Below are 25,049 nucleotides of genomic sequence, written 5' to 3' on the forward strand. Positions count from 1 at the left end.
GAGACTGCAGGCTGCTATGCGTCGCGATACTCCCGTCATCCAAAACGACACCCTAAAAAGGGATTTTCTTAAAATATCATAACACTTAATTCAGCTAAAATGTCCAGATTAAAAGCTGAAAGTTTTACAAACAATTGCATCACATTAACACAGGCGTACAACCCATGTGTTTCTGCCAAACACTTGCGTCCAGCTCTAGCCCTCAGGCGCGCCTTTCAATCTGTTCGAGAAAGAACTCGCTGAGTGGAAGGAGAGAGAACAGAGGGGGTGGGACGGAGGTGTGACTGTCGTGGATAAGTGCATAAAGTGAATGATTTGTAAGAGGGAGCGAGAGAGCAAGAGAGCGAGAGAGGGAGACTTTAAAGGGAGCCAGCGGAATGTTATCTCTCAAATCATCAGAGGCACGAGGACCAGCACGCGTGGCTGTAAGGATGGCTGCAGCAATGTTGTCCTAATCCACGGGAAAAAGAAAGGACAGACTGAGACGACACTTTCGTATCTAATCGATCTTATCTGAGGACGCATGTCCATTGTTATCCACACACGGGTCAGAGGGCAACACATCTCCGAGCGAGCGTTACCGGTCCTGATATTTATATCCATTCTGTAATTCTGCTTACGGAAATTTCATGATAGCCTATATCAACACAAATCTTCGTTGCCGACTGCGTGGAATTAGTGGCGAGGAAAGTATTACTAAAATATGCTGTTGCTGATGCTGAAATAAATATTCAGAAAGCACAATGGACAGATGAACATGAATCACTGACTGAAAACAGACTTGGTAAAAGGGATTTGAGGGAATAAACTGATTCTCATCCAATTCATCATCAACAGAGGTGAGTTTCAAATCAATTTTTATAAAATGTTGATTATACTTTTCACTTCATGTTGTAAATGAATTATTAGCTATAGCAACAATCTATAAAAAAAGCAGCTCTGCAAAACATTTTTGTACAATGATACTAAAAACTGTCACCTTATTATGATTCATCCGTTTAACCTTTCACAATAATTTCCACGTTGTTTTTAGGATTACAATTCAATCTTCTAAAATTAAAATGGTTAAACAAGTGCAAAGAACTAATCACTGCAGGTAGTCACCTTGGCACCGCTTTGATTTTTTTTACTTTTTTCTTTATTTAAAACAGAAATTAAACATACATTTTCAGTTGTAATAGGCAGAAATGTTACAATGTTCAGTTGCATCGCTCAAATAAAAGTATCCTGAACAGTATAATATACAAAAATAACAACAAAATACACATTAAACACATCAACCATCTTATACATTTGTTTTCTTTTAAATGTTCCTTGTGATTGAATCCATGATTTGAGATTTACGCACCCTTGTGTCATCTGGAGCTATGGGCTTTGCATTTGCGACAGATGGTCAGCTATGACTTTGGTTTTGTGACAATAATTGATTTCCATTAACTTTTGCATGGAACCGGTGAATATTTATAATCATCTACTGATGGTAATGTGTGCTGAGTGAGCTAAATTGCAAAATGCACACTGACAACCATTCACCAACATTTAGTAGCTACTGAACCGTTTTTAAAGTAACAGAAACCAATAGCCTAGAGTGTTACTTTTAAAACAGAGGTAAAATGCAATCGTTTATTCTAGACGTTCTATCCATTTCATGAGATATAACCGTTGGATTTGTTAGTTAATTATTCTTTGTTGTTTATTTCAGTTACTGCACTGAATGTATTATAATATGTAGGCCTACAGATTAATATTTATATTCATAAAAACAAATCATTTGTGTCTAATTCACCAGGGCAGTTAACAATCAGTGCACCACTGAAGCCTTGATCAAACGGATCTGAAAATGATGCTGAGTCCCGATCAGACGGATCCTGACCTCACCTGGACACAACCGGACACGGAATGTCTGAACGTCATGAAGGTGCAGTGTGTGGCCCACGAGCCCTTAGAGGCCGAGGATGGCAAGACTCGCGCGCTCGTGCCAGCCTCGCTCACCAGAGAGGAAAAGAGACGGAGGAGGCGCGCGACTGCCAAATACCGTTCTGCGCATGCCACGCGCGAGCGCATCAGAGTGGAAGCGTTCAACGTAGCGTTCGCTGAGCTGAGAAAGCTGCTACCAACACTTCCACCCGACAAAAAGCTGTCCAAGATCGAAATACTTCGCCTAGCTATCTGTTACATGTCTTATCTTAACCACGTTTTGGACGTTTAAACGAACATTTACCAGTACCTTAAAAAAAACCTACAAGTGTGCATAAAGAATACTTTTATAGACATTGAGAAGTGGCATATTCCAGCTTTCACACAAATAGCCTATTAAAAAAGAGAGGTAACCCCAAAAAATGGGTAACACTTTATAATTACTTTCAAAAATAGGCTATGTTTTGTTGGCTGTCCCCACTAATTACGAAAAAGGAAATCGGTACAAAGGGATGGAAGTCTTTTAGTTACTATAAAACATTAGCTACCGACATTTTTTACGTATCGCATTAAGTGAAGCTTGTTGTTTTTGATAGCTACCTGTAGTTTTGGATAGCTTTTCAAAGATTAGCTATCCTGTTCAACATCCCACATCATGAGCACTAGTAATTTGTTGTGGAGAGATTTGACTTGGGTTGGATCTTAATAGGCTACATCACATAACGAAACAAGTATTTATCTTTCGCAACCTTGTTATAAATCAAGCTGATTTTACAGGCTACCAACCGTGTGGAGAAATGTAAAGGCTACTTCTATGTGCTGGAACAAATCGTAACCTTGTTAGCTGTTAATTTATATTTTCTTGTTTATTTATTTAAATTAAGTTATGTGAGTGTCCTTAAAATAGCATATCTAAAGTGTTTATGTAAATATGTAAATATTTAATGTTTTATTATTATTATTATTATTCCTATTTTAGACTGATGTCGCAGAGTTTGGGTTTACTGTTGCTTTTCACTTGCACTTTTCATTGGCAGTTTTCTTAGGAGTAGGAGGGCCTTCGCTGTGTGTGCACTACAGTTATTAATATAATGGTGTTGCTGTTGATGTCCTGTCCTATGATAACGAGAAGCACTTCCCATCGGATAGGATCTATTGCTGTATTTTTGTTTGTTTGTTTGTTTACAAAGTGCTCATAGATAGCGCTTTGGGTACCTGATGACTTGGGGTGGTTTAAAAGTACAATTACACTAATTTAAATACATCATAATCAATGTCAGATAAATAATTTGGCCATAGACATAAAAAGCGTGTTGCCTGCCTGCAAGTCTACAAGCTACCCATTGACGCTCTCTCTGCTGCGACCAAAAATGATCTCAAAGTAGTTTATTTTTCTTTTAGAAACAATTTAGAGAGATGATTTGTTTACGTGATTCTTGTGAACCTTTTGGCAATTTTATAGTGAACAAATTATCTCACATCTGCCTCATATCCAAAGATCACCCTGTTAATTCAGGGTTTTGTCCGTCATTTTGTAGTGGAATAGCCAGTACACTGGTTTGTATCGCAGTTTTTCATAACTATTTTAGAATAAATAGTAAAAATATTAATTCAGCGCTGATTCGTCTGTTGTAGTTTTTGTATAAAACAAAATGAAATTAAAGATATTGTGCCAATACGATGTTCTCTGTTTATATTTCACGCACGTCATTTCAGACAACTGAAATGAACTAATGAACTATAGGCTCACATTATGAAATTCACTGTCGTAAAACAATATTTACCTATTAAAAAGCCATGAAAAAAAGACCTTTTCATGCTGTCACACAACACATGCACAGTCCGCTCTGCTCACGGCCCAAAGGCGACTTTCTCCCCAGAGAGGAGACAGGTGCTTGTCCAGACGGGCTAAGGCAACCAAATTACGACCCGTCTGCTGCGTCCCGTGGGAAAGAGCAAGAGAGCATGTGCACGTGTGTACGTGTCCAAGTCCTGGTTATATGTCACATAAAAGATTTTTACTCAGCTGATGATGTTGCAACTTTAAGGGTTATTGTCGATCTCAACTTTGATTGTTTCACTCAATCAGTAAGGAAATTGTTAGTTTGTGGAAATTTGTTTAGATGATAACAAATATGTCAAGTTTCAGAATGATACATTTAACGTGTAGGTCTAACATAACACATCCCAGAAGTTACATTATGTTCCTCACCCAGGCAAACGGGCTGATCAGTTTGTGTGTTCTATGCTGGACGTGATCAAGCCTCGTTAGTGGGTTATGCAATGAATGACCCTCAGCCCCTCTGTAATGCCATATGTCTGGGTGTATGTCACGGAGAAGGGTCGAATACATTAGCCTTAAACTCAGGTAGCCAGATTAGACGGCGACCCTTCATGCAAAGAGCCAATCTGTCGTCTCTACAAGTGTCTTAGATAATAAAACAAAAAGAGAAAAAATCCTGATCAAAAAATAAAATCCTGTTTGATAAAATCCTATTTTATCAAACACGTATTAAGATATACAATATTTTCTCCATCTGTAGTTACTCAGAGTCGTAAAAATCTATCTATCTATCTATCTATCTATCTATCTATCTATCTATCTATCTATCTATCTATCTATCTATCTATCTATGTCCCGGGTCAATCTGTCAATTTGGTTAAATTATTTGTGGCCAGATGGAAACGGACGGATGAGAGACAGACGACATTAAGGGTGTTTATAAAGAAAAGACTAGAAAAAAACTGCTTAGAGGGGAAAACGAGAGTCAGTCTGTTCTCGTTAACTCGCGCATAGAAAGTGTCACACTCAGAACAATGAGACCCGGCTGCGCGCGCACTCCCGGACCATCTGTGCACGCGTCAGACATACAATGATCAGATTTGCATCATACAATGACACACTGACAGAGTCAGCGCATGAATTTGTTGATGCATGCATTGAAGATTACAGATTTGTAAACTTCCTTCAGATATTTGCACAGGATCAAACACACAGACTAGGCTGCAGGGTTTTGTAAGAGCTTTAGAAGAAAAAATAAATACATTTTCAAACACAATAAAGTTGCGGTTGCGCTATAGGCCAACTGTGATGATAAAAGGTAGGCTATTTGGTAAATGTACGAACGCTATTGCATTTAAGAACACAATATAAAGTGCTTTGTTATTATTTTATTTTAGTATTCACCGAGTGGATTCACACAGTTGTATTTTTTTCACAACTGACACAATATATTTTTTATAAAATGCATTAAATAACATTATCATTGACATCCAGCAGAAATTTTGGGTGTCACTTAGAACAGAAGTATTTATAGAAATAATAATGGCAACAATCAAATAATTTAAAAATCACACTTTTAGTGTTGGGTGCACACTAAACAAATCAATAGGCTAATAGGCCTATGCCATGTCCCCTGACTCTCTTTTTATATTCATACGTGTCCAAATAACTTTAGGCAAGTACAAGCAATCATAGACAAATATCATTCTATTCAGTCGTGTTCCTGGGCACCTACAGCACTGCATTTTGATTGTCTAACACACCTGATTCAGATCATCAGCTCATTAGCAGAGAACTGAATGGATCAGATAATAGGCTACTAGCGATATACAAAATGTGCAGTAATGTAGTTAGTGGTTCAATCCACAGGATTAAAAAAAAAACACTTACAAATGCCACCTATTCGAAGCATAAACTTTATGTGAGGTGCTCAATAGTGCCACTTGGTGGACAGACCCAGTGTCATTTCATTGATCTCTGATAGGTCTGTAAAATAATAACGATAGAAAAATAAAGATACATAACATAATAATAATAATAATAATAATAATAATAATAATATTAAGCTCGTTAATCAGAATATGATTTATTAAAAAATATATTATTAAAATAATAATTATTAAACACACATCGGGGTAGACGTGGGTGAAACTCACAGAGAAATATGAACTCTATTTGTCATCAAACAACTACAGTGCTTTTGTTTCAAATTGCTTATAGAAGTCCAAGTCTAGCTTCCAACAGTGAAATAATGTATAAAAAACTTTGCTGCCCCCTATTGGTCAATAATGAGAAGTAACAAGCTAGGTTTTCTTCTTCTATTATATCTTCTTTCTATCTTCTTCTTGTAAAGAGTACACTTTCTCTTCAATGTAGAGTACAAAGTTAAGAATAGCAAAACGTATAAAGAAGTAATTAAGATAGTACACTACATCTGGGTCATTAATTAAATAAGCAAAAGTGTCCCTTTTGAAAAGGTACTGTCCCAGTGACAGCTTTTGTACCTTTTTTCTGAGAGTGTAAAAAAGAATGTCAAACAGATGCATTTTCTAAGACGTTTTACATGAACAACACAAAATATTGCAAGGACTGATTTAAAAGGCTGTATCTTTCTGACCGGGAACTAGAAAGCTCGACATTAAGGTGTATCAATCAAAATACAATTGTGAAAACTGCTAAAAAGAGAGAATGAATTGTTTATATATCACTCTAAAGGTTCTCAGTATTAAAAGTCAACCTGTCAGTCCTCACATATATTCATTTAGCAGACACAGTTATCAAAGCTAACATTATTACACAGACACAGGCCTTTAGGCAATGCATAATACTAAAGTAGGTTAATATGTGTATTTGAAGACATATTTTTATATTAATGTACAGCCTATATTTTATAATTTTCAGATTATTCTTTGAAATTCTGGACCATCAGTCCAAACAACATTATTTTGGTGACCATTGTGAGTGAGCACTGAAGAAAAGCTTTAAGTGGCATGAGCAGTCGAGAGAATATGTGGGGGATGGAGCTATTTAATGGCAGCAAGCTCTCTCTGCATCTCTCTCGCTTCATCAGTTTTATGGAGTATGATAGCTGGATGCAATCAGGAAGCCAGTAAAAACTGCAGACAGGGAGATGTAAAGAAAACAGAGAGTAAGAGAGACAGACAAAAGATGTGGACATAAGATTTGACCTGATTAATACATAACCGATCGTGTGCTATTGCTGTGTGTTGATTTGAATATAGGCCGCAAACCAACAATTGTGACATTGCCATTGCTTTTAGTTTTAAAGGGGTCCTATTATGCTTTTTCAAAGTTACAAATCTCAAAGTCCACTCCAAAGGGAAATATTTCATTTTTAAAGGGGTCATATGATGTTGCTAAAAAGAACATTATTTTGTGTATTTTGTGTAATGAAATGTGTTTATGTGGTTTAAGGTTAAAAAACACATTATTTTCCACATACTGTATATTATTGTTTCTCCTCTATGCCTCGTCTTTCTGAAACGCGTCAATTTTTACAAAGCTCATCGGTCTGAAAAGCGAGGTGTGCTGTGATTGGACAGCTATCCAGTGCGTTGTGATTGGCCGAATACCTCAAGCGTGTGATGGAAATGATAGGCCCCTACCATACTGTGATGCCCTGTCAGGCCGGAGCGACGAGACAAAAACATTAAAACCCATTATAAACCGAGGCATTTGTTGCATCCAGTGGGGACATAATTATGCAAATTATGCAAATACATATGTGTCAAATGTCTGCATTTGTGATCGGAGAAATGACAAACAACAAGCACTACTCTACACTGCTCAAAACTCGCGTCATCAGTGGCAAATTCTTTATATATATAAAAAACCGTACTTACAGTCTGTGAGTCAGAACAGAACATTGTAGTCTACCAGGATCAGGAACAGTCCTTCATAAAATGTGCTGGACACATCTGAATATTTGGGTTGAACTGTTCTGGAATAGTGTTGTAAATGCAACTTAACCACTGATTTCTAGTCTTGTCCTCTTTTGGAAGGCCAAACAAAGTAGTTTCGCTTTCACAACGAAACACAGAGTCATACACTGTGGCCTTGAGTCAGCGGCGGCCAGCTTGAGTGAGCGGCGGCCAGCGGATTCGACGAAGGAGCGGCCGGTGGGCTTGCGGCAACCACATGTGACGACCCCGGGCTGGACTCTGTTTTGTCCATGGTGAAAGCCGATCTGGCGATCCACAGTGCGAAGTTGATATATTTCCTTAGAGACCAGCACGGATCAGCTCTAGGGAAGAAGCGGATATCGTCCTCTTTTGGAAGGCTAAACAAAGTAGTTTCGCTTTCACAATGAAACACACAGCGCCTTCACGACATGGCGGCAGCAACAATACTACAGCATGAACATTTGGGTGGCATTATGCAAATCTTCCCACATCGTGACGTAGACATGTGGGGGTGTGTTAGAACGAGCCATTTTAGGTAGGTGTGGTTGACTCTTAACTTTAATGAAGAATATCTCTTTGGATTTGAGACTTTAGTCTTTGCAACTTTACAGATCTTCTTTATGCACCAAGAGCTTGTAACACTCCAAAGAGAAAGGAAAAATTGAAATCGCATCATATGACCCCTTTAAAAAAAATTTCAAGACCCCTTTTCAAGAACTACAACGAACAGCTCGTTTGGACTACAGCATTGTTTTCCGGGTTTTGTGATGTCACAAAGCGGTCCATTAGAATATCATTCAAATAATTCCCACCTACAGAAATTCGAATGGTTGGGGGGTGGGGCTGTATGTAAATATGTATGTTACAATTATGAATTTTTTTTAATAATAAACTGCTGACAGTACAATACTGGACATTGATGTAATCTGCAGAATTTATACTTCAGTTATGAGACTACAGTGTTTGACCATAGACTGTAAAAAAGATGGCCGATGTGTCTCCACTTCCTTCCACTATAGAAAAGTGAAGCCAAAGCATCTCAGTATGGCCGCTGACATCTTGAGTAAATGACGTCATTTGGAGCCAGAGTCTGCGCAGTAGTGTCGTGAGGTGGAGCCGCGGTATCAAACTCCTGCCCAAACTCCCGCAGACCCAATCAACCATAATGACACGCCCCGTTTTTATAGCATCAAATTACTAGCTAAAATCAAACTTATCACAAAAAACGAACAATTTAACATATATCAGCGTGATAACAACTACCCTAAATTATTTAAACCATCTTTCGGAAAATTGTATTGGAAGTGTAATACACTTTTTTTTATTTTGACTCAAGTCCCATTCGTTTACATGGAGGGCGGGGTTTATGACCTGTACTGCAGCCAGCCACCAGGGGACGATCAAAGAGCCCGCAACTTCACTTTTCAGGACATGTGAGGCACACCCGTGTTTGACATACATTGAGTGTGGGTGTTTTTAAATCACTGTATTTATGAAGGAAACCGACTGTCTTCAGAAAATTGAATGTCATTTTCCTTTCATCTTGCATGTAATGTCTGATAAAGCAGCGTTTAAAGGCTACGTTCACACTGTCAGTTTTTGGGATTGACAACTGCATTTTCTTTACAGGTGTAAGTCTCGAAATGTCCCGTTCACACAGCAGCTTAGTTGTGTTTAGAATACTGTCTGTATGAACCATAGACTGTATAAAAACATGGACGTAGTGTCTGTGATGTCACCCGTAGGTTTCTGAAGAGCGTTTTTAAAGAACGCGTCACAATCTTGGCAGTGCGTCACAGCGCATCATCCATGGTGAAAGCCGATCTGGCGATCCACAGTGCGAAGTTGATATATTTCCTTAGAGACCAGCACGGATCAGCTCTAGGGAAGAAGCGGATATCGTCCTCTTTTGGAAGGCTAAACAAAGTAGTTTCGCTTTCACAATGAAACACACAGCGCCTTCACGACATGGCGGCAGCAACAATACTACAGCATGAACATTTGGGTGGCATTATGCAAATCTTCCCACATCGTGACGTAGACATGTGGGGGTGTGTTAGAACGAGCCATTTTAGGTAGGTGTGGTTGACTCTTAACTTTAATGAAGAATATCTCTTTGGATTTGAGACTTTAGTCTTTGCAACTTTACAGATCTTCTTTATGCACCAAGAGCTTGTAACACTCCAAAGAGAAAGGAAAAATTGAAATCGCATCATATGACCCCTTTAAAAAAAATTTCAAGACCCCTTTTCAAGAACTACAACGAACAGCTCGTTTGGACTACAGCATTGTTTTCCGGGTTTTGTGATGTCACAAAGCGGTCCATTAGAATATCATTCAAATAATTCCCACCTACAGAAATTCGAATGGTTGGGGGGTGGGGCTGTATGTAAATATGTATGTTACAATTATGAATTTTTTTTAATAATAAACTGCTGACAGTACAATACTGGACATTGATGTAATCTGCAGAATTTATACTTCAGTTATGAGACTACAGTGTTTGACCATAGACTGTAAAAAAGATGGCCGATGTGTCTCCACTTCCTTCCACTATAGAAAAGTGAAGCCAAAGCATCTCAGTATGGCCGCTGACATCTTGAGTAAATGACGTCATTTGGAGCCAGAGTCTGCGCAGTAGTGTCGTGAGGTGGAGCCGCGGTATCAAACTCCTGCCCAAACTCCCGCAGACCCAATCAACCATAATGACACGCCCCGTTTTTATAGCATCAAATTACTAGCTAAAATCAAACTTATCACAAAAAACGAACAATTTAACATATATCAGCGTGATAACAACTACCCTAAATTATTTAAACCATCTTTCGGAAAATTGTATTGGAAGTGTAATACACTTTTTTTTATTTTGACTCAAGTCCCATTCGTTTACATGGAGGGCGGGGTTTATGACCTGTACTGCAGCCAGCCACCAGGGGACGATCAAAGAGCCCGCAACTTCACTTTTCAGGACATGTGAGGCACACCCGTGTTTGACATACATTGAGTGTGGGTGTTTTTAAATCACTGTATTTATGAAGGAAACCGACTGTCTTCAGAAAATTGAATGTCATTTTCCTTTCATCTTGCATGTAATGTCTGATAAAGCAGCGTTTAAAGGCTACGTTCCCACTGTCAGTTTTTGGGATTGACAACTGCATTTTCTTTACAGGTGTAAGTCTCGAAATGTCCCGTTCACACAGCAGCTTAGTTGTGTTTAGAATACTGTCTGTATGAACCATAGACTGTATAAAAACATGGACGTAGTGTCTGTGATGTCACCCGTAGGTTTCTGAAGAGCGTTTTTAAAGAACGCGTCACAATCTTGGCAGTGCGTCACAGCGCATCACTCCTGGATAATCGAAGATGGGCAAAGAGGCGGGGAGCTGGTTGCTGAAACCACGCCCACCTAGCTCGACGGCGGTGACAGCAGCGGCAATCCACCTGTCACTCAAGTGGCCACGCCCTTAATTATGCAGAACTTTAAGGCTTAATATAATTTAAACGGATGAGTTATAAAAAAATTCACCCCCCTCACAGTTGTCATGAAGGGCAAAATTAGCTATATGAACCAAAACCACTTTTTGTACCAGGCTGTAAAAAAAAATTTCTGCTATAAAGTTGAGCATTTTAACATGGGGAGTCTATGGGACTGACTCCCTTTTGGAGCCAGCCTCTAGCGGCCAGTCGATGAATTGCAGTTTTAGTCACTTCCGTGTTGGTTTCATGAGAGAGAGCGAAAGGTTGCCGCTTGGTATGAACGTGCAACGGGAGTCAAGCCCATATTCCTTATCAGTAACCATAACAACAGTGACCAAAGTAATATCAAAGATGGCGACGTCCATAAAACTGGGCTCTCTCTCGCACTGTATGACGTGACAGACAACTAGTTGTCCAGTCCGGTTCCGTTCACACAGCGCGTGTGTCCCAAGAATGCGGTTGTGAGTCCTGAAAATTTACGGCTGTGAGTTCGGTTACAGAATGCGGTTGTCACGACCGTAAATAACCGAACTGTGTGTGAACGTACAGTTACTTCGTTAATTTAGTCGCGCAGACAAAGTAGATCCAAATGAAGCCAAGCAGAATAATCAAATTCAACCACATGTCTCAGAGCAACACATAAGTAGCTATAGTTCCTAAATGAATCACTGTTTTTGAACTAATCGGTTCAGTGCATGATCCACCGACTCACTCAAAACTAAGGTCACTTGATGTGTTTCTGAATTAGGATGTGTGTTTGAATGAAGGACTTGAATGAATGATTCAATTCCTCACACTTAAAGACAGTAACTTGTCTCCACCTAAACAGCATATGTAGCCTATCATGGGTTGCTCTTGGGGATCGAAAAATAGCCTATACTGAAATCAGGAAAAATCCCCTCTAATGCATAAATTAGTTAGCAACTAGTGATTCAGATTCGAATAGCTTTATTTGCATGGTGAAAGGTTTTTTTATATTGCCAAAGTGTTAATAACACGTACAGATTTACAACATTCACATTCACTCACTCACACACACACACACACACACACACACACACACACACACACACACACACACACACACGTCTAATTGGAGGCGACAACTCCCCCTAGCGCAGCTCATTGTAATGAGCCTCAGTCGGTCCCGCACCTCCTCTGTCAAAGTGCATCTCCTGTGTGCTCCGCCTGTAAAGGATACTACCGTTACTGCCGTCAGATTGGTCGCAATGCCTGATAGTCGGTAAATCTGGTTACAGTATTGATCATCAGATCATTTTATCGGGGGTGTTGGCGTAGCCGCTGGGTAAGTTTCTTCTGTACCTATTGTCTATTCTTTTGTGCTCACTGCATTTATCTAAAAACAAGTGAACACCTTTTGCATTGAAAGACCCTGGGATGCATGTTGTTAAAGTTCTCACGCCCAGCTGCTGTCTGTAAAATGACAGATTAAAGTCATAGTAGCTCATAGAGTATTGATTAGTTCTTATGACAGGGTTAAAACGAATATCATGATGCTTCCTAACGAGACGTCAAAGATTAAGCCGTCATTTATAATGCAATAATATTGTAATACAAATAACACAACGTTTAGATACATTTTCTGTAATATTTCCTTTAATAATAATTAAAAAAAACATTTTGTTAATGTGCAATGGGATGACTCCTTATGCTTATTAATCTCGTGTCTTGTGACATCGAGTCGCCTTCAGAAATGCTGCTGGGTGGATCACGCGCGCACCACGTAGAGTGCATGTTTATTTGTTTGCTGATGTGTTTATCGGAGGTATTTAAATCTTTAAAGCACATGGTTGGCATTCCATTGACTTGGGTGGTGTCTCCATGCCTAGATGTCCGATTCGCAATAGAATCATTCTATTGAGCCGGTTCGTTTGAATGATTCAGTTCTCGAAGCAGCAGAGCAAAGGAATTCACTGACATAGAACATTTAAAGGGGTCATATAATGCGATTTCAATTTTTCCTTTCTCTTTGGAGTGTTACAAGCTCTTGGTGCATAAAGAAGATCTGTAAAGTTGCAAAGACTAAAGTCTCAAATCCAAAGAGATATTCTTTATAAAAGTTCAGAGTCAGCCACGCCTACCTAAAACAGCTCATTCTAACACGCCCCCACATGTCTACGTCACGATGTGGGAAGATTTGCATAACGCCGCCCAAATGTTCACGCAAAGAAAGAAGGCGTAACTTTTATTCTCGCTGTAGTATTGTTGTTTCCGCCGCAATGTCGTAAAGACACTGTGTGCTTCGTTGTAAAAGCGAAACTACTTTGTTTGGTCTTCCAAAAGAGGACGATATCTGCTTCGTCATGCCTGGAGCTGATCCGTGCTGGTCGCTGAGGAAATACTACAACTTTGCGCTGTGGATCGCCGGATCGGCTTTCACCGTGGAGGAAGCGGAGTCCAGCCTGGAGTCGTCACATGTTCTTCCGGACACTCCTTCGTCGAAATCGCCGGCTGGGGTGAATTAATTTTATTGGACATACACTTACCGTTTCTTAACATACCTGTGCCCTAACTTGCTGTGAATTGTTAAGGACCACATTTTACAATAATATGATCCTTCTGTTGGCTTGTACAACATGAATGAGATTGTGTCCATCACTGTTCACATGGACTTTCTTGTGCTTCTTGGTCCATAGGAAACTACTGCCAGCTAATGTATGCCATATTATGCTGTTGGATTCTCTGTAAGATGCCATGCTTTTCAGGGAAGACTGAATTGTGAAAAAAAAAAAAAAAACTTAAAATTGTGTTAGTAACACATTAGCAAACAGGTATTTTACCAGAGCATGTGCACCTCAGCTATGTGTTGTATGCTGTGTGGTTTTGACTGATAAACATTGGAAGCGTGTGTTTCTCCTCCCTAGAAATAAATAATGAGACAGTCTTTCTTGTAAAGCAGACATTTTATGTCTTCTGCACATCAGAAAACAACCGACTTGCAAACGCTGGCTTTTAATCTGTCAGTACAACTCTTGCATTTTATATCTGACGGCACATGAATTATGCATTGGCCTATCTAAAAGTTTTACTCTCTCTTGCGCTAAAATAACACTAAACTTTATCTCAAGAACACCGTGAAGGAACAAGGCTCCCACATTGTTATTTTGGTACCTGTAATGTATTTATAAACGGTCTTTCTATTGCTACACACACATTCAACACACCATGCATGTCTTGAAAATGGGATCATTTCTTATGTTTAATGTTTAATACTTCAGTGTTTTATTTTTGCTTAAATTTTTACAACCCCATATCATTGTTTAAAAAAAACATTCCAAGGAAGAACACAAAAGGGCACGGAGCCTGAAAACACTGGAAGTGGTGAGACATTCAGAAACTATAACACACATTTTTTGTTTTAATTTCATAGTATCTTATACTGTCTATCACAACATATGTTGACATTTCAACACTTAGGATCTTAGTATAGTAACACTAGTATTCCTTGACTTAGGCTTCCTCAAGCAGCACCCAGGGAAGGGATTGTTAACAAATTTAATTATTACAGTTAAACTGCTGGGAGGCCTTGCTGTAAAATGTGTCAGCTCATGTGCTGGCCCTGGCTGCAATCACTATGCTAACCAAATAAGCTTGTGGTGTTTTTATTGTGAGATGAAGAGATGTAGAGCGATGGGAAAAATAATGGGCGTCAGTGCCTTTCAGGCAGTTATATGAACAGTTTGAGGTTATAAACTGTTTATCACTCTGAATGGCCGTTACAAGCTTCAGACTGTTTTGTTGGCAGCAATCTGGACAATACACAAAATATGTGTATTTGCATGTGCTTTTCAAGATCTAGAAGTGATAAGTGCAGTGTTTCTATAGACAAAATAATACTGCATTGCATGTCAAGACTGACAATATAATCATCCAAATACTTGAAATACTTCAAGAGTGCCGTGTAGCTGAGGTTGCAAGCATGAGAGCTGCATGTTTCTCAAGCACATGAATGAAACGCTTAAGTAATGAAAGCCCGTCTAGTAAATACCACACTATGAATTTTTTTTTTTTTTTTTTGACAGCAGCATTTGTGATGTTTTTGAGTACTATTCCTGTTTGTGGGTGTGTATGGTGTTTTATCCACATCTGCTCCTTAGAGATGGACTTCACTCCACTGCACAGCTGGAGATAGAGAGAGAGAGTTCAGGATAGTGTTCTGTATGGGGCTGGATTGTCCTGGCTAAATATAGAGCTACCAATGTTTCTGATACAATTGTTTAATTTCCATCAGGCCTCAATGCCCAGATTAAAGAGAGCGAGGCTCTGTAATGCAATTTTTCTGTTGCGCTACTGTAACTCACTGTCATTCTCTCTTTCGCTGTCCATTTTGGAATAATACACACACACACACACACACACACACACACACACAAACAAACATGCTGTTTACATATTCGTGATTCGAAAAACTTCTTTGGAAATGTTGTAGTAGTCTTGGAGAAGACACGGCAAGGGACGTTGATAATTGTGTAATATTTATTGATTTATCTTGGGAGGTTTGCATTTTTACTTGACATAAATAAAAATTATATCAGGAAATTATTAAGAAAAGCAAGAAATGGCATTAGGATATATTGCAGGCTAGAATCAAACCTGTGTCCCCCATATATGAGCACTATATCTTCAGTTATTTAGAATATTATTTGAACAGTGCAATACTAAATTTAAGATTAGCTTAGCAATAACATTAGTACATATTCATATATAAATAATAAATGTATATAAAAGGCAGAAAAGTATATGTATACAATTATCCATAATATTTGTAACATTTTACGTGACTTAAAAATGACATGAAGACATCATTTTATACACATTTTTACATTATACCTATTTTACAATTGTATTATATATAGAGAGAAATTATATAATAATGAAAATGTAAAAAAGTATATATTTGTTTATGTTTTTAAACAATTTTACTATTACATGTAAAGTATATTAGTTAAATATAATGAATAAAATCTCTGCGTTTATACAACTGTTGGCGCACGCTAGATTAAAGTGATTATTACGTTTTGAATATGGATATTTTTTCTTACAAAAATGCTTTGATTCGCTACAGGAAGCCTTTGTTCTGCCCCCGGAGCTGTGTGAGGCACTTTTTATTATGGAGGGATGTGCTTTGTAGTAAGGACATCAGTAAAACAGTCCATGTGACATCAGTGGTTCAACTTCAATTTTGCGAAGCTACGAGAATACTTTTTGTGCGCAAAGAAAACAAAAATAACAATTTATTTACCAATTCTTCTCCCCGAGTTATGTCTTCTGCCATTTTGGAGAGTACCCAAGAACGTAATCGGCATTGTTTATGTTAGGGGTGAAAGCGCGCGCATGAACGTAATCTGCGTAATCAGTGTTGTTTATGCTCAGGGGAAAGTGTGCGTATGCGTTGAGATACTCTCCAAAATGGCGGAAGACAGTAACTCGGGGGAGAAGAATAGTTGAATAAAGTCGTCATTTTTGTTTTCTTTGCACACAAAAAGTATTCTCGTAGCTTCGTAAAATTGAAGTTGAGCCACTGATGTCACATGGACTGTTTTACCGATGTCCTTGCTACGTTTCTGTCTGGGAACATTTCAGTTGCATTGCCGTCTGTGGAGGGTCAGAGAGTTCTCAGATTCCATCAAAAATATCTTAATTTGTGTTCTGAAGATGAACAGAGGTATTATGGGTTTGGTATGACATGAGGGTGAGTAATTAATTACATAATTTTCATTTTGGGGTGAACTAACCATTTAATAGTAAATATGACCAAAACAAGTTTATATATATATATATATATATATATATATATATTATATGTGTGTGTGTGTGTGTTAGGGGTTGAACGAGCAGCGCTGCCCACATGGCTGTTGCTCCTATAACAGCTTTTTTTTTATTAGTTCTTTTGTCTTTGAGTCGTTACATTTCTCACAGATTTCTACTCATTCTAAATCAATTCATATGAATGCCTTAGTGAGAGCGATTGCGTGTGTGAATTAATTATACATGGCAGCGTCTCCCTACTAATAGTGAAGCTGTGGAATTTAGTTATTAAGAAAAATATGCTTGAACTTTTCAGTTTCTAAGCTATTTTATTGAGAAATCACAGAACAGTGTTGACAATAGCGTAATGTACGCGCTACTGTCTGTAGCCTATGTGTGTACGTTACAGTGCAGCAGCGCATTAGATTAGAATGGCGATTAACTTACCTGTACAAGTTGTTTAAAACGTGCATTCTCCTGTTCAATTTCGAGCATCCAGTAATATAATCACACGTCTTGTGGAGCGCTTTCAGAGTATGCATTTATTTGTCATTTGAACTGTTTGGAAACGGAGCGTAAATGTGGAAGCCTTTCAAATATTTCTTATCCTGTTGAACCCTCTATTGGACCAGCGACTAGTCCACGTCAAGCTTAAAGCGTCATGGCAGAGCATTGAAGTCGACTAGTGAAAGTGCATATGTAATTTGAAAGATCAAATTTAAAGTGACACCATGAAACTGAGCAGTCAGAATTATCTGAAGGTGGAGACCTGGGGGCCAAAAAAGCTAAGAAAAATAGGTTCCACAACAGCTCAAGTGAGAGGGCTCTATCGGCATTGTAATGAAAAGGAATAGCTGAGTACTAATGAAGTACAGTTGATATCCTAAGGATCCTACCTTCCGTTCTTTAATAAATTATCACCAGCAGATATATTCCAACTAGGAAGGAGGAAGCGGAAGGCAAGCAAAATATATTTATTACTTTAGCTTCTGTACTGGCTAAAGTTAAGTAGTACTGAAACAGATGCAGATTGATCTTGCCAGCAGAGGTGCTTTACAGTGCTTTAGACATTGCTGCAGTGATCTCTTGATGCTGTTCCTGCATTTGTTGTCAGCGTATTGGAGAAATATGTATACATTTATGCATTTGGTAGATGCTTTATCCGAAGCGACTTAGTATCTGTACTTTCACTCAAGTAATGGAGTTGAGTACTTTGTCCGCCTCTGCTTACATTACATTCAAGGTACACATTTGATCAGTTCTTGCTTTCCCTGGGAATTGAACATATGCCTTTTTTTTGGACTGCTGCACTGTATTGCAGTTATTTTATACTAACTGACATGAGATAGCCCTAACCTTTTTAAAAGACTGTGTTTGTGCCCTGAATTAAATTCTGTATTAAATTAAATTATTGTGGTATAAGGAGTTAAATATTAAAATATTTATTTTTCTCTCTTTTTAGGTTAATGTTTGATAACAGAAAGCCCCTAGAAATGATCCTGTCATCTTGCGCAGCTTCATGTATGTCCTGATCATCGTCAGCACTTTAACTGTCGCTGCATTCCTCCCTCCGCTGTGTTAAACCAGTCACAGCACGGACAGTATTACAATGGACACAGATTCCATCCACTCTGGTTATTCTCACCACTCCAACAGGTCACGGGGGTCAAACAAACAGAGGTAAAGGGCTGAACTGCCTGTGCGCATGCATGTACAGAACACCATACTCTCCTTCTCCCTCTAATGTATCTCTCTCCTGAGGATTTTCTCAGATTCCCTCACACTTATTCATGCAGAAAATGAATATTGTCATCGTGAAAATATTTTGCATTTATTTAGAGCTTCAAAGCTTTCAATAACAAAATTGAATGAATTTGTCTGTGAAATGATTCTGTTGCTCATTAGTGACTGGATGTATTTAATTACTTTCAGATTAAATTATTGGGAATTTGCCTCTGATGATGCTAAATTATTACTTTAAAAAGGTAATCAGTGTCATAACTCATTAAAGAAATGTTCTTGTTTAAAGGTTCACTCAGTATTTTTGAGATGAGATGAAGACACTATTTGCATAATTCTAGACTAAACAAAACCAGACTTGTTGAATTTTTAAGGGCATTTTTAGTTTTTTTCTGTATTTTTTAAAGTTAGCTTTTTATGACTTCATGACCAATATTGCATTTGTTGTCAACATGCTTTTTAATCTCTATTTCATCTTCTATTCCTTTCCATTGCTGCTGGTTAAGTAGTTTCTTATTGTATAGAATTGTTTGTCCTTGTATGACACTTTTCACTCGTGCTCACAGATTTGGGCTGGATTTTCAGATGCTGTGATCTGAGCCAGAGATTTTCAACATATTCTCCCAGCTCTCCTTGTCATTACTTACTGATATACACTTGAATGCTATTAGACTGTGTTGACCCCACCCACTGTAATTAGGAAGTTATTTATTGAGCTCTGCTATTGTTTGGTTTCCTATAAAATCTCCAGTGAAAGGCCCAAACAGGCCTGAGGAATTCCAGAATGAAAGCAGAGAATGTATGTGTCTTCACTGATAAAGCCACAAATGAATGTCCTCTTTCTGTTCGGCTGTCAAACTTCCTGCCACTTTCACTTCTTTATCTCTGTTTCTTTCCATTTATTTTTTTTTCCAGTAACTATTTTTTGGATGAATTAGCACATGCATCCTATCCCATCATCTCCATATCTTACCATAATTGTGTCTGTTCAGTACTTAGTCTAGTTTAACTTTTTTAGACATGGAAAAAGCAAAACTTGTCTCTAAAAGATGTGCTAATGAAAGTTAAAACAATGATAATTAAAATATTTGCTTACTAATATATTTCACACACCACCTTCAAACTGTCTCATTCTCTCTCTCTTTCTGTCTGTATCTACAATTGTAGCATACACTCATCTAGCCAGTTTTCCTTGGATCAGTGGGCATACTCAGCTATTTCTTTCTACCAATTTTCAAATGAATTTGAACTCTGCAGTTTATATCAACACATATTTATAATGTCTGGGTGGGGACGGACACCTCAGTGTTTCAGTAGGGGCTATCATACTGCCTCTCCCATTCAGCATCAACACCCAGTTTATATAACTTCTAATTACAGTCCAATGCTTGCTGCAGGGTATTTAGAATACTGAAATACACAGAGTTGAGTAGATCTGCACTGCTGGGAAAAGGGGTTTTGCTGTTTTATTAATTTATTGAATTTTTTAAAAATCTCTTTGGGAATTTAGTGCCAAGATCTTTAGCACTGTTAAAAGCAAAGAAAATATGTAGAATGAAGGCCATTTAGATATTTTTAGAAAGTGATAAAAGAAAGAAGAATTAGAGAATGTGGTGTGGTGCAGCAGTTGAAGATGTGGTTGAGGTTTGAACCCACTTCAGCAGGACAAAAAGAAGCCTTGGGTTACTTTAGAGGGTCTGAAGCTATAATAAGTGAGTAAAAAATGTGCTAGAAAATTTCAGGAAAAGTTTTTGTTATATATATTTTTTTAGTTAAAAAATATATTGTTAAAATTAAATTAATTTTAATGAATATTATTATATTGATGAATATTATTATATTGATTCTTAATATATTAATTGTCTATCTACAAATTTTAACCTTGTACTTTGTTGTATGTTGGAGCAGCTGTTAGGTTTAGTCCCTGTGGCTTAGCTGTAGACATGTTCTATAATATAACACAATCCCAAAGTATGCCAGCGTTCCCACTCTGCCCAGGCTGTCCAGGATTAGAGTAAAGCAACAGAGGCTTGACATATGTGATGACTTGCTGTAAAAGAAAAGGGAGTATTTTAAAAACATAAGGGTAGTATTCAAATTGGGATTGATCAAAACTTGTACCTTCATAAACTGTCAACTAGTCTCTAAATGTAACAGTTAGAGGTCAGTGTAAGACAAAAGCAATCTTCTAATCTTCATAATGCATTCTCTCTCTTCATGCTCACTGATCGCACATTTTTCATTCATTTCTTTATTTAACCAGGCTAAAAACTCATTGAGATTAAAATCTCTTTTGCAAGAGTGACCTGGCCAAGAAAGCAGCAACAAATAACATAGTATGTACAAGTTTACATCATAATACAAAACACAAATCAAAAATCACAACAACAGTTCACCAAAGGATAAAATACACAGCTTGTTAAAAGTAGCTTAAATTCATGTAATGATGGAAACACGTTCAGCTTTAGAATGCTTTGTAGATTATTCCATGCCAAAGTAGCATTATATCCAAAACCCTTTTTCCCTAGCTCTGTTCGAACCAAAGGGACTTTAAAATATAACAGATCGTTTGAGTGTAGTTTGTAGCGTACCTTTGATTTAGAAAAACTCAGAGACCGAGTTAGACCACAAATAGTCTTATAAACAAAAACAATACCAATTAAAACTTCTTCGGGTATACAACGATGGTAACTCAGCCTTCTCATATAAAGTACAATGATGTGTTTGATAACTACAACCAGTAATAAAACGTAAAACACTATGAAACGTTTTTTTTAGATAATATCCTGGGGCATTCATATACAGCAGATCACCATAATCCAAAAGTGGTAAGAAGGTAGCAGATACCAAATATTTCCTTGCTTTAAAATAAAATAAAGATCTATTTCTGTAGTAAAATCGCAAATTGAGCTTAAGTTTTGAAATTAATTGATCAATATGTAGCTTAAAAGTTAACTGACTATCAAATAGGATGCCCAGGTATTTATACAGCATATTCAATTTTTGTTCCCTGGAAGGATATAATGTCAGGAAGATTACTTGATACAAATTTAGAATTTGAAAAAATCATTAAACTAGTTTTATCTGTGTTTAAAACCAGCGTAAGCTGACATAAACGGAACTGAACAATATCAAACGCTGACTATAAATAATGAAGTGCTTGTGAAGCTGATGGAGTGCAGCAGTAAATAGCAGTGTTGCCTGCATACAGATGGAACTTTGCATTTTGAATGTTATCGCATAAATTATTTATATGCAAGGAAAATAAAATAGGTCCTAGAACAGACCCCTGAGGGACATCTTTGGAAAGTGACAAAATAGATGAAGTACAGTCTTTTAAAAGCACACACTGTGTTCGCCCTGAAGATATTTGACAAACCATTTAATGGCATTTTCAGAGAGACCAACAATGGAGAGTCTATTTAGGAGTAAGCCATGATCAACTGTGTCAAAAGCCTTTGATAAGTCAAGAAAAAGAGCTGAACAATTTTTTTTGCAATCTAAGGCATCAATAATGTTACTAAACACTTTCAAAGCAGCAGTGACAGTAATATTCTGCTTTCTAAATCCAGATTGAAAAGGAGAAAGAATATTATTTATTTCCAGAAAAGATTTTAATTGTTCATTTAATAATTTCTCCAAAAGCTTGGATAAAACACATAGTTTAGATATTGGTCTATAATTGTTCAACTGCAAAGGGTCCCCCCCTTTAAAAAGAGGAGAAACAAAAGCAGATTTCTAAATCTTAGGGATTTCACAATGGAAAATAGAAAGATTCAATAAATAAGTCTATGGTTCAGCAATAAAATCAGATGCAAACTTTAAATAAAACGGTTCCATCTTATCAGGCCCTGCAGGCTTATATGGGTCCAAAAAAAAAAAAAAAAAACAGAGCTGGTTAAAATAATTTTTTTTCTTAATTTACATGGAATCTCAGTTGAAGGTACAATAAGAGAATTTATCGTAGAACTATTTTGTGACTGAGCTTCAAATAGAGAGCCAGAGGATATAAAATGTTCATTTAAACTATCCGAAATAACTGACTTCTCTGTAGTCAAATGACTATTGACATGATGACATGATAACAGAGTTACTTTAGAAAACTGTAGTTGAGTAGTGGGTCGTGAACTCAAAAGGGGTTGCACATCTGTTCTGACAGGGTCATGGACTGCATAGAAAAACTGCTTGCTTGTACTTACTAAATGCAACTATATATATATATATATATATATATATATATATGTGTGTGTCAATGACAATGACAATGCAACTAAAATGTAAAACTAAAAATTACATAGGCATATTTAAAAATTACAAAAGCAAAACAAAATTACAAATTAAAATGAAAGTAGAAAATATTTAAAAAAATGTCTAAATCAAACTATTGAAAAACTGTAATAATCAATAAAAGTAACACAACACTGATTGTGGTTTTTTTATTTTTATTTTTTTTATTTTTTATGATCGTTTAAAATAAATAGTCTTATCAGTTTTTGTGTCATGATGCATAAATCAGGTTTATTAATTTTTTTTTTTTTTTTTGCAGTGAATAATTGGCTAAACCAGGTGACAAACCACTGGTATAGTTCACTCAAAACTGGAAATTCTGTCATCAATAACTCAGCCTCATGTTGTTCCAAACCTGTATTAGTTTCTTTATTCTGCTTAACACAAAATAAGATATTTTGAATAATGTTGGTAACCAAACATTTGCTGGTCCACACTGGCTTCCATAGTATGGAAAAATACTATAGAAATCAATGGAAGGTAGTAGACACTTGGTTGTGAAACAGAGCTAGTTTGTCATCAGTCACTGTAACAATGTCATTTTCATGCTTCCTTGTGAAAGCTGTATAATATTAAACACACAGAGACAGAGTGAGCACAAAGGCTGTCTTTGCAGATATTTGCAGAGTTATTTGCTGATGTCAATAATTACTCAGAGCGAGACGTCTGATGCTGTTTGATAGTAAGTGTGTTTGAGCGTGTGTGTGTGTGTGCAGGAGTGCTGTATTTGTTTGTTTATCTCGTTTGTTTTGTTCTAAGGCTTGCCAGGCATTAACTATGATGACTAAAAAGACTGAGCGAGAGAGAGAGAGAACGCTGTGTTTGGATTAGGGTCGTCACAGCTCACTGCATCTAACCCAGTTTGCACCAGATGCTCCAGTTAGGGCATGTGCGAGACAGTGCTAGAGAAAGCGTGAGAGGATGAGGAGGGAAAATGATGATGGTGGTTATCCTGTCATTAATCTGAGTGTGTTTCCCCTGCTCCTATCGCCATGGCAACAGCGTTTCCCTCACCTCCGTCGCTGTGTGTGTCTCTCTCGTGCAGTGAACGCAGCAGCAGGGATCGGCACAAATCACACAGCCGAGACAGCAGCAGCCGCTCAGACAAAAATGTCACCATCAGTGCATCGCCAGCTCAGCCACAACAGCCGGATCAGAGCTCCGCCCCCACAGACGCCCAGGTGAGTCAGACCCTGAATAGATTTTGAGGGCCATTGATGTAGATTCACTGTTACTCCAGGGGAACTGAACCTGTGAGTTGCTTGAATAAAACACCTTCTCGGAAAACACTCTATGCAGACTGACAAGGATTAGAGTAAAGCAACAGAGGGCTGGGAGCTGGGGACTGTGACGTTTGGTTGTTAAAGGAAAAATGAAATGGTCATATTGGAATTATTATTTTAATTTAAAAAATATTTTAGCAAATCAAAGCATGTTACTTTTTACGTGTAAACCAGTCTCCAGATTTAAAGTTAATAATATAATCAATATTATATCAAATATTGATATTCTGTATAATATCAATATTTTATAAAATACCTATTATATTTTTATACAATAAATATTACATTAATATTACACTACCGTTCAAAAATTTGGAGTCAGTAAGGAAATTGTTACTTTTTTCATCAATGATGCGTGAAGTTGATCATTTAGTTGATCAGATTCTATTTCAAATAAACGACGTTCTGTTAAAATTTCTATTCATCATAGAATCCTGAATTTTTTTTATCTTGGTTTACATAAAAATATTAGGCAGTACAGATGTTTTAATAAATAAATAAAAATAAAAAATATTTATTGAGCAAAAAATCTGCATATTATACTGATTTCAGAAAGATCACGTGACACTGAAGACTGGAGTAATAACTGCTGAAAATTCATCTTTGCCATCACAGAATAATATGTATTTTTAAATATATTAAAATAGAAAATAGTTATTTAAATTGTAATAATATTTCACAATATTACTCTTTTACTGTATTGTGATCAAATAAATGCAATCTTGGTGAATCTAAGTGACTTCTATTATAAACATTAAAAAGTCTTGCTGACCCGAAACTTTTGAACTGTAAGTTGATATTTTAATGATATATGTACGTGTATATATATTATGTAATTTTCTTATCCTTATTTCACTCATTGCAATGTTG

The 25,049-nt window shown here is 37.2% G+C and overlaps 2 protein-coding genes across 3 annotated transcripts in view; both read left to right on the forward strand.

Annotated features, from left to right (window-relative positions):
• Positions 1–337: 337 nt before the first annotated feature.
• On the forward strand, positions 338–2,752 carry nhlh2 (nescient helix loop helix 2). Of its 2 annotated transcripts, none has more exons than XM_016256321.1 (2): positions 338–839; positions 1,790–2,752. In XM_016256321.1, exon 2 carries the CDS (start codon positions 1,841–1,843, stop codon positions 2,207–2,209), a length of 369 nt encoding a protein of 122 aa, XP_016111807.1. In that variant the 5' UTR covers positions 338–839; positions 1,790–1,840; the 3' UTR covers positions 2,210–2,752. The 2 variants fall into 2 exon arrangements, with proteins under 2 accessions (XP_016111807.1, XP_016111813.1); XM_016256327.1 differs by having other exon boundaries at positions 1,795–2,752.
• A 9,551-nt stretch (positions 2,753–12,303) lies between these two features.
• The window catches only part of LOC107570053 (vang-like protein 1), a 40,305-nt gene continuing 27,559 nt past the window's right edge, over positions 12,304–25,049 (forward strand). The window contains exons 1-3 of the mRNA XM_016256249.1: positions 12,304–12,406; positions 18,332–18,549; positions 23,942–24,077. Coding sequence (XP_016111735.1) covers positions 18,479–18,549; positions 23,942–24,077 — 207 coding nt within the window. The 5' untranslated portion in view covers positions 12,304–12,406; positions 18,332–18,478. The remainder of the gene's footprint in view (positions 12,407–18,331; positions 18,550–23,941; positions 24,078–25,049) is intronic.

This window comes from Sinocyclocheilus grahami, unplaced genomic scaffold, assembly GCF_001515645.1.
Source record: "Sinocyclocheilus grahami isolate Dianchi unplaced genomic scaffold, SAMN03320097.WGS_v1.1 scaffold28.1, whole genome shotgun sequence".
Taxonomy (NCBI): domain Eukaryota; kingdom Metazoa; phylum Chordata; class Actinopteri; order Cypriniformes; family Cyprinidae; genus Sinocyclocheilus; species Sinocyclocheilus grahami.

Excerpts from the sequence above, each read along its gene's own strand:
- nhlh2 (XM_016256321.1), top strand. The coding sequence starts at position 1,841 with ATGATGCTGAGTCCCGATCAGACGGATCCTGACCTCACCTGGACACAA.